Consider the following 10,683-nt stretch of genomic DNA (forward strand, 5'->3'; position numbering starts at 1 on the left):
CAATTAGCCAGAAAGCGTTTAGCCAAACTTGCTAATTAAGAAAAATTAGAAGCACCAATATCAACCCAAGCTTTAAATCCAATCACAATTTGTTTGGATCGGAAAGATCTCACTCTCTCTCTACTCTCATTATTTAGGAATATTCTTTGCCTAGATAAAGAATATTGGATTTTTATTTCAATTTTTATGCAATGAATTAGTAAATGAACTTTGATGATTTTTATGAAGATGACATGAAAATTAACAAGTTAATTTACCCGTTCATTTTTGCTATAAGACAAGCTATATATATATATATATTAAATATGAATAAAAATCAAACGTACAAAGAGAGAGAGAGAGAGAGAGAGAGAGAGAGAGAGAGAAGTCTACCTAAATCTTTAAATCTTCTATATATCACACTTAATCAAGAATCGAGTTAATATTTAAGTCTACCATATTATTACACGCAAGAAAAGAAGAGCGATGGTTTGAACGTATGGTATATGTTTGAATATCCTTTTAGTACATGGTATATCAAAATTGAGTGCATTACAGGTTGCATCGAATCTTTAAAATGAAAGAAAGAAAGGGGTAGATGTGGGGTAGCCTATTTGCTTTACATGTTGATTTTCAAATTGCCTCTCTTAAATGTGCATGATGTGGGGGTACGAATGTTGATGGTTCTTACCTATTTGTTGGCTTTCAAAGTCTTTTTCCTCACCGTAAATGGCGATTTTCTACCACATATGCATGCTATCAAGAAATTCTCAAGTAATATGATCATCTTCTTTTGTAATGATTTTTACAGTCAATTAGGAGGAAGGACGACCATTTGATGGGAAAATTGTATTTCACTATTATTGCTTCGTACTCCCTCTTTTTTTATAGAAGGATTGCAACGACGGACATAATTGAGATTAATTCTAGCTGTTAATTCCAATAGATCATCAATACATATAAGACAAGAGATTTGCCCAAAAAATCAGAGAAAACAACTCTGATATTATATTCAAAATTATCAAAACTCAAGAATATCGAAATTAACCCACAAGCTGACTGTAATAGTTGTAATTTGAAATATCAAATTTTTACCAAAAACTAGCAAAATTCCAATAAACACACCAAAAATAAATATGGAAATAAATAAAAAAATCTACCAAAAAATATGACCAAAATCGGTTCCAATCATTTCCTAAACTATAAATGAAATATCACTATAAAAGGAAAAAAATCTAAAAATGGAGATTTGTAGTGGAAAACAACTGATTTTGACCTCAATGAAGATGCACACCAGCGTAATTAGGTGATTAAGATGTGTGCACCGAAAAGAGTTTTCTGAATTGGAGTCATATACACGATTCCGATACCCGTAGCCAAAGTTATGATCAAAATATCGACAAGTGCTCAAAACTTCCCCAAATCAATGAAATATCATTGTTTCCTGCTGTACTTGCACTGATCTACCCTCTCAAGATAGTTTAGCGCCATCAACATGTAATCTGATAGCTTCGTATCATCTAACTCGAATCCTCATACATCAGATTCTAAAAAATACATCATCATTTTTCAATTTTATCTTATTTTTTATGAGCTAGTATTATCAATTTTAAATTTTTTTTTAAAAAACAAAGAAAAAAAAAAGATAATTCAAGGATAATACAAGAAAGTGCCAACTTATAAAAATGTGACGAAAATATGATATATAAAAGAAAGTGTGGTCGCAAACATCATTATAATTAATTAATTGTTGCAAGTTTTATTCCCTTTCCACGGACAATTAGTGAATGAGCATTCTTGATTCAAAAAGAAAAAGTGAATGATCATTCCTTGATTCTTGCTTAATTCTTGACATTCACGGCCACGTTAGCAGCATGTGGGATAATTAGACGCGTTGGTGAAGCATGAATTTTCCTATATTTTCTACAATAATTGAAAGGATCATGGTAGTCGTCATAAAGTTAAGCCCCTCGCTCTTTCCTCTATCTAAACATAGTGCAAGACATTTTAAAAAGTTATGGATATGATCTATTTGTATCATGAATCGAACATATTCATGCGATTGCTTTTCCCTTTGATCGCATGGCTCCTTCTCTTACTCCCCCGCTCTTTGTCTTATAATCTGCCTCCGCTTTGCCATCAAGAAGAAAGGATAGCTCTGATGCAATTCAAGGATAGTTTTATCTGAAAAAACAACTCTGTTTGCCCACACACTGAGCGAAACTATCTTGATGTTGCATCACGGAGAATAGATAGAAATAATACCAATTGTTGTGTACGGGATGACATGACCCATGTCTTGGTTGCATTCAACCCCATCCCATACACAACAATTGGTATTATTTCCATCTATTCTCCATGATGTAACCTTAGGATAGTTTCATGCGGATAAGATTGACGGAACTTGTTGGCCTGCTTCGCATGCTACCTGCACCTTAAAGATATTTCCTGGTAGCGGAAAATATATGTTACTAGAAATACTTCTGCATCAAGCTAAGAATATACTTCTATTTCTCGAGAATGCATTCAGTTTTGCTACAGGGTATATTAAAAAGGTCATATTCAAACCCATACTATGCGTTTAAGCCATCGCTTTAATTCTTTTCTTATGTGAATGACTCTATATATTATGATAGACTTAAATATATATCACGACTATTCTTGCAATTGAGTATGATATATAGAAGACTTGAAGATTTAATAAGGTACGTGAATTTATAATCGGTGGGCTATACCATGCATATGAACTTATTGCTACATAAGGAATTATGATCATGCACTAATTGTGGAAAGGGAATAAAACTAGCAATAGTTAATTAATTATATATAATGATGTTTGCGACCGCACTTTCTATTATCCTAAGTTCATCATATATATATATATATATTCTATAATTAAGTTTGACACTTTGTATTATTTTTAAAAATAAATAAATAAAGGTTGATCGGAAATACTACCTCATCATAGTAGGATAAAAATTAAATGGTGATGTACTTTGTAGTATTTCTATAATAAAAAAAATTAAAAAAATAAAAACTAGAGTACAAATTAACAATAATAATGAGATACAATTTGCCCATCAATTTAATGGCCGTTGTTCCTCCTTTGAGTACTGTGAACATCATTACAAAAGAAGAGGAAATTACTTGGAATTTCTTGACAGCATATGTCGTAGAAAATTGCCATTCACGACAAGGAAAAAGACTTTGAAAGCCAACAAATTAATAGGCAAGAACCATAATTCTTTGTACCCCACATCAATGACATCATGCACATTTAGGAGTGGTAATTTGAAAATCAACATGTAATACAAATAGGTCACTACTTGTCTTCCCCTTTCTTTCTTTAATTTTATCAATTGAATGCAACGTGTAATGCATTTAATTTTGGTATATCATACCAAACATTCAAACTATTTATTTTCTTTTCTTACGTGTATGACTCTATTATGATAGACTTAAATATAAACTCCATTCTTGATTGAGTGTGATATATAGATCAAGACTTTTAAAGATTTAGGTAGACTTCTCTCTCTTAATAAACGTCTCTCTTTCTCTTTGATTTTTATTTCTGTTTAATATATATATATATATAGCTTGTCTTATAGCAAAAAAAGAGCGGGTAAACTTGTTAATTTTTATGTTATCTTTATGAAAATCATCAAAGTTCATTGACTCAATTCTGCCCAACCAAAGTCTTTCTATAAAAAAAAAAAAAATAGAGAGTACCAAGCAATAATATTGAAATACAAATTGCCCATCAAATGGTCATCCTTCCTCCTTAATTGATGGTAAAAATCATTAAAAAGAAGATTATCATATTATTTGGAAATTTCTTGATAGCATGCATTTGTAGTAGAAAATCACCACTCACGGCGAGGAAAAAGAGTACTTTGAAAGCCAACAAATAGGCAAGAACCATCAACCAGCTTCGTACCCCACATCATGCATATTTAGGAGAGGCAATTTGAAAATCAACATATAAAGCAAATAAGCTACCTCACGTCTTTCCATTTCTTTTTTTCATTTTAAAAATTGAATGCAATGTGTAATGCATTCAATTTTGGTATACCATGTATTAAAAGGATATTCAAACTCATACCATACGTTCAAACCATCGCTCTTCTTTTCTTACGTGTATGACTCTATTATAGTACTAGAGTTAAATATCATCAACTATATTATTCTTGATTGAGTGTAATAGATAGAATACTTAAAGATTTAGGTAGACTTATCTCTCTTAACAAACGTCTCTCTTTTTATTTTTATTTTTTATTCATGTTTAATATATGGCTTGGATTAATATTGGTGCTTCTAATTTTTCTTAATTAGCAAGTTTGGCTAAAGGCTGAACTCTAATTGTTGTCGAATGTTGTGCCAAGACAATAAAGAAAAATGATATTTTCATTTTTGGTAATTTTGTGAGTACGCCAATCACACTAGCTGATAGTTTGTGTATCAAAGTAATATCAGTTAGTATATGTAGTTAAAGACGGCAAAATCTAAGAATTTCCAAAACCAACTAATATTACTTCTATGCATTTCTTTTCATTAGATCTTTTGTCTCCAGTTAAGAATGCATGGGCTATATATAATACCTTTCTCTTGCTCTGTTTCAATCATGAACACAACACTAGAAGTTTAGGATCGGTCATGAGGATAAGATCGAGTTGGAAATTCAGTTTGTGTGATTCAAATTAAAGAAAGCCAAAAAAGAGATGACAATCATCATCACTTCAAATTGAAAACATTTAATCCCATACCATACGCTAGCTCAAAACGTCGCTTTTTTTCTCTTGCGTGGATGACTTCATTACAAAGAAGAACGGGTCACTTTGTGTCGTCCATTTCCATGAACATCATTTCAAGTTAATTGAATTAATTCAATAAAACATCGGAAAGAAAACCCAAGAACTATCTAGACAAGTAAATAATTCCCAATGAGAGTATATTCCGAAACGAGGGAGATGGTGGAGAGAAAGTTTAGACAAAAGGGTTTTTCAAATTGCATTTTTAATTAATATTTTATCTTTCTATCCTTCAGTTCAGGTATTGGTCTTTTGTAGTTGTCTTTGCAGCTTTACTTTGACAAAATCAATGGGTTAAAGGCCACCCTTTTTTATCTCCTCCTCAAGATCAACATTCGCATTAGAAATATGATCAAAACTGCATGAATAGGAAATCATAGGCACTGTTAAGATAGCAGCACCATCTGCTACTACTATGCACGAGCACTACTCAAACAAGAGCCTAGAAGACGTAGGGCACATTCCAGAAGAATCAAAGAGAGATACCTAACAGAAAAGATGTGCTGGCATATATTTGGGTACATTCTGTTATGGCTATATGCCTATGAAATGTAGTCACTCGGTGTACTAAGCATCAATGAAAAATAGAGAAATATTTGATTCTTCTCTTTTCCGTTTAGACCTTCTATCATACACTTGGGTTGTTTCTTTTTAAGGCACGAGTTTCCTCATCGATCTAGATCAATTTTCACGTTGATGCCAAAGTGGATCCACAAGGCGTGTACAATGCTGCCTGAAATGATTTATAGGCGTGTGCAATCCTCATCTATCAAGCTGCTTGCTAACTGAAATGATTGCATTCACCATCATGATTTTGAAGACTTACACCGAAGAATAACTGAATGTTGCTAACTACATTCACACATTTTATAGGCGTGTACAATCCACATCTATCAAGCAATTTCTCATCCAGTAGTTGACCTTTGTGTAGATCGACTTCCAATTCCATCCATTAAGATACAATAATACTAGAAGTACATATGACACTTCAAAAAAAAAAAAAAAAAGATACCACATTACTTAACTAAGATTCATTTACTACTTCCTACGATTCACCTTTATTTGAGTTTGGCGTTGCTTCTTGCCAAAAATCTTGATAACCAAATTTGGCTTTCTAGTTGTCACAATGTGCCCAATAACAACTCCAAATACGAATCCACATCCATATCCCATCACAACTACTTTCCAACCAAATTCAAAGAAAAATTTTGGACCCTGATTCTCTTCAAAGCTGGTTGAAGGTGGAGGTGTTGAAATGTCAGAATCTCCACAGATTTTGGACAATGGCCTTCCACATAGTCCTCTATTATATTCGAATGAAGTATTTTCAAATGTTCCAAACTGTTGCCCGTGTGGTATAAGTCCAGTGAGGCCATTATGCGACACATCAAATTTTGAAAGGAAATTGAGCTGGGTTAATTCAGGAGGTATCTCTCCAGACAACTTGTTTTGAGAAAGGTCTAATGATTCTAGCTGTGTCAAATTCCCAAAGGATGATGGGATATGACCAGTGAAAGCATTATTTGAGAGGTTCAGCACATGAAGTCCTTTTAGATTCCCCAGGTTTTCTGGAATATCTCCTTCAAATCTATTGCATGAGAAATCTATGACTGTGAGGCCATCTTGGATCTTCTTATATTCCAACTCCACACCTTTGATCACCATTGTAATTGAAAAGTAGACTGAGCTGCTCAGGTAATATAAATTCTTTATGTTGAATCAACCCAAGTATGAAGGGCTGCACATGCACCGTTTTCTTTCTTGGTTGTATTAGGCACCAACTGCAGCTACCAACCATCTACCCATCCACCGTATTCTGCAGCAAATATTGACAAAAGTTCATCTGCACCGAAAGAAGACTTGAAGTTGCATGCTTCTTGTCCCCCATGGGTCTCCTATAAAAGGAGATGAATTCTGAAGAGAAAACCATCCTCACTGCGGTGAGAGATCAAGGGCAGTGGGTGAGGAAAGGAAGAGGGACGTGAGAAAGAGAAATAGAATTTTGTAGATTTTCTGAAAATCTTGTACAAATTCTATAAAAGAGGCTCCAGTGGACGTAAGCAATTTGCTGAACCATTTTAAAATTGTTTTGTGTGATTTTCGGACAGGTTAGAGGCTCAACAATTGGTATCAGAGCTCTGGTTCGATCTGTCCGAAAATTCAAGTTGCTCAAAATCAATTTTTGATCACACCACAATGTTCCTCTCATCAAGACGGATCCGTAGCCGCAAACGGCGTCGAAAACGGATGTCGGAGGAGCCTGTACGCGCCCCTGGAAGTCGGAGAGTGCGATGCATGTGCCTCAGTCGCACTGGAGGAAGAAGACGAAGTGGGATACACGCGCCACGCGCCCCCACGCGCGGCTGGAGGAAGAAGACGCGTGGAACACACGGCCTCACGCGCCCCCACGCACCCTACAGAGGCTCGGCGCGTGAACGCCACGCGCCTCACGCGCTCCCCACGCGCAGAAGCTACTGTGGCGCGTGTGCAGACGCGCCTCAGATGCCCTACTGCGGTGCGTGTGGTACACGCGCCAGACGATCTGGACCGTCCGATTTTCAGATCTTTGTTGGGCTAGATCTAAGCCATCCGGAGTCCGATTTGAACGATCAAATAGTGCTTTCCAACTATTTGGATCATTCCGGACTCATCCATACGGTGGGAATATTGAGATTCACCATCGGTACAGTCGATCTGAACTGTCGAGGTGTTGCAGATCATGTTGGGCTTGATCGTAGCCAGTTGGAGTTCCATCGCGATGATCAAATTGTGGTGGAAAACTATTTGGATCATTCCGAACTCATCGGTACGGTGGGAATGTTGAGATTCACCATCGGTACATTTGATCTGAACCGTCCACGTGTTGCAGATTAGTTGTGGGCTTGATCGTAGCCAGTTGGAGTTCCATCGCGATGATCAAATAGTGGTGGCAAACTATTTGGATTATTCTGGACTCATCGGTACGGTGGGAATGTTGAGATTCGCCATCGGTACATTCGATCTGAACCGTCCACGTGTTGCAGATCAGTTGTGGGCTTGATCGTAGCCAGTTGGAGTCATGATGGACTCATTGGTTTTGGGCTTAATTTAAGCCAGTTGGGATCGTGAAATTTGATGGAGCAAATTTCATATCATTGGACAATGCTGATTAACTTGTTATATCAGCAGGTTTTGACAGTCATACAACTCATGGAGCATATTGTTATTAAGAGGAGAACCGCATCGGATCTCGTTGTGGCTTTCTTTGAAAAGCCAGTTGCAAATAACAAAGTGCAGATGAAGCTTTGGTGTGGTAGTGTGGATACGTACAGTCTAAGGAGGTTCTGTCTAGGAGATTGGAAATTTTAAGTGTGTCCATTGTGACCCTCCAATCTTTCCTGGGAACTGACTTAGTGAGGTACTATTCATTTCTACGGTAAATTCATTAAAGCAATGTCAGGAAGTAAGGTTTCAAATCTTGTCAGATTTGAGGTGGAGAAACGGTTCAATTTCAGATAAGGCAGAAGGTACTATTGTTGCCCAATAGCATTTGGCGTTGTGGTCAAAAGGTTGGGAGGTCATGAGAATGGCTATGAGTAATTCTGCAAAGAAGTCAAAGTTGAAGTTTCTCAATGTAAGAGATCTTATCCTGGATGAGGAAGTGCGCAGAAGAGATTCTGGCAAGATTTCGAGTTGTTGGTCCTGAATGTTGATTGTAAGGACAGAGCCAAGTCAAGATCTGGACAACAGATGACTCGCTAGAAATTGTGGCAAGACAGACCACAAGAGACTGCTAAAATCAGGAGAAAATTGAGAATGATGCTGTGAATATGGTGACTGAAGAAATACATGGCGTTGCATTTCTTGCAGTGCACAATGCTGTTAAAGACAGCTTGAAGACAACAGTCATTCAGTAGTGTTTTCTCAAAGGCGTTGAAGGGCAAATCAATCCCTGAAGTCAACAGTGATACTAGCGACTGGTGAAACGGCTAGTACAAGGAGCAGTTTCGGCAAGTGGCTCCAAGTCAGTAAATGGAGATACTGGTATTGATGCTAATGTTGTGTCTCTCTCCATGAAAAAAGAGACATGTATATCCTCATGGCATGAGTTGCCATGATAGAGGATGTGTTAATGTTAGCAGGTCCACAAGTTTACACACAGGCATTGGATTGGCATTAATGCAGGGTGTGTGGTGGAAATTCATGTCGATGGCTGATGAACTTCCAGGAGAGCCAAACGTGGAATTTACACCATAGTTTTCAGCAATGTTATTTTCGACATGGGCCGAAGTGAAATGCTTGGAATTAGTTTATTCTGAGTGGATATGCTTTTATGGTGAAGCATGATAGCGGGAGCTATGAAGATCTTCATTGAAATGGAGCTTGGCTGTGGGACCAGTCAAAGTCACAAGATGGAGATTATTGCTATTGTTGCCAATAGCGTTTGGTGTTGGAAGGTCATGAAGGATTAATTGGTCTTGGCTCGGGTTAATTGTCGTGTGAATTAGAGAAAGTAAAAGGAACCCAGTTTTACTTTTCTAAAGAAATCTCCCTAGACCACGACATGAAGTATGGGTGTGAGAGATGGGAACAAAACGTCAGATGTTCCAGGGATATCTACACCTAAAGAACTGCCAAGACGATCAGACCTCCATGGTGGTTACTACCTTAAAATGTAGCCTGCTGAATGAAGGTAGTGAACTACGGTATGAAGAAAAATCTTGCAAGAAGGGAGATTATGCAAGTCGGAGACTGCACACAAGATGGACACATGCGACTGAAGATAGCAGCAGGATGAAGGGTCAGTCACCCAGATCAGAGATGAGACCTCAGCAACAGGTTCTCTGATATGTGTCAAGGTCTGTGCGAGACCATTGATTCCCAGTGCAGTGGGAGATGTGTTGCCCTATGTAGATGTGTTGATTAAGGGCATTGTACGTGATGAACTAAAGTTATGCATCACTTTAGTTAGTCTTCTAAGTTGAAGACATGAGCTGTAAAATTGGATAAGGGATCATGCTGGAGATAGAGCTCGGCATGTTGAGAACCAGTCTCCAAGTTGGAGATTGGTGTGATTGTAGGATTATGGAGCCTGGTTTGAAAGTTGTAAGGCACCAAACAGATTGTTCGCTCGGATGTGGCTAGAGCGAAGCAGATTGTTCGTTCGGATGAGCCTAGAGCGAAGCTCAGTTTGCTCAAGGTGTACATGAGTGCGGACTCATGGACTCGAGCAAAAGAAGAATCCTAGAGAGTTGAGATTGTGCAATTGAGCACTGGTAAAATCTCCTCTGAAGAAAATCCCTTGCAAGCTCCGTGGATGTAGACGATGCTGATGCATTTGAAGATGCATTTGGAGAGGCATCTGGATATCCATTTGAAGGCGTACCTGAAGATGCATGTGATAGCGGATCTCTCATGGCTGACAAGCATTCCAAGAAAGAGGTGAATTCATTTGAAGAATGAATCAGTTTGCAAGCAGCCTGGTATGGCATACTTGGGTGGAGGGGGTGATTGTTGAATCAACCCAAGTATGAAGGGCTGCACATGCACCGTTTTCTTTCTTGGTTGTATTAGGCACCAACTGCAGCTACCAACCATCTACCCATCCACCGTATTCTGCAGCAAATATTGACAAAAGTTCATCTGCACCGAAAGAAGACTTGAAGTTGCATGCTTCTTGTCCCCCATGGTTCTCCTATAAAAGGAGATGAATTCTGAAGAGAAAACCATCCTCACTGCGGTGAGAGATCAAGGGCAGTGGGTGAGGAAAGGAAGAGGGACGTGAGAAAGAGAAATAGAATTTTGTATATTTTCTGAAAATCTTGTACAAATTCTATAAAAGAGGCTCCAGTGGACGTAAGCAATTTGCTGAACCACTTTAAAATTGTTTTGTGTGATTTTCGGACAGGTTAGAGGC

The 10,683-nt window shown here is 37.5% G+C and overlaps 1 protein-coding gene across 1 annotated transcript; it reads right to left on the reverse strand.

The window, feature by feature from the left end:
• Nucleotides 1-5,609: 5,609 nt before the first annotated feature.
• LOC122306900 (receptor-like protein 34) lies at nucleotides 5,610-6,711 on the reverse strand. The gene has a single exon (XM_043119460.1). The coding sequence runs from the start codon at nucleotides 6,450-6,452 to the stop codon at nucleotides 5,826-5,828; it is 627 nt and encodes a 208-aa protein (XP_042975394.1). The 5' UTR covers nucleotides 6,453-6,711; the 3' UTR covers nucleotides 5,610-5,825.
• Nucleotides 6,712-10,683: the final 3,972 nt, after the last annotated feature.

This window comes from Carya illinoinensis, chromosome 4 (assembly GCF_018687715.1).
Source record: "Carya illinoinensis cultivar Pawnee chromosome 4, C.illinoinensisPawnee_v1, whole genome shotgun sequence".
Taxonomy (NCBI): Eukaryota; Viridiplantae; Streptophyta; class Magnoliopsida; order Fagales; family Juglandaceae; genus Carya; species Carya illinoinensis.

Bases quoted from the DNA above. Each gene is read 5' to 3' on its own strand.
- LOC122306900 (XM_043119460.1), bottom strand. From the start codon at position 6,452: ATGGTGATCAAAGGTGTGGAGTTGGAATATAAGAAGATCCAAGATGGC.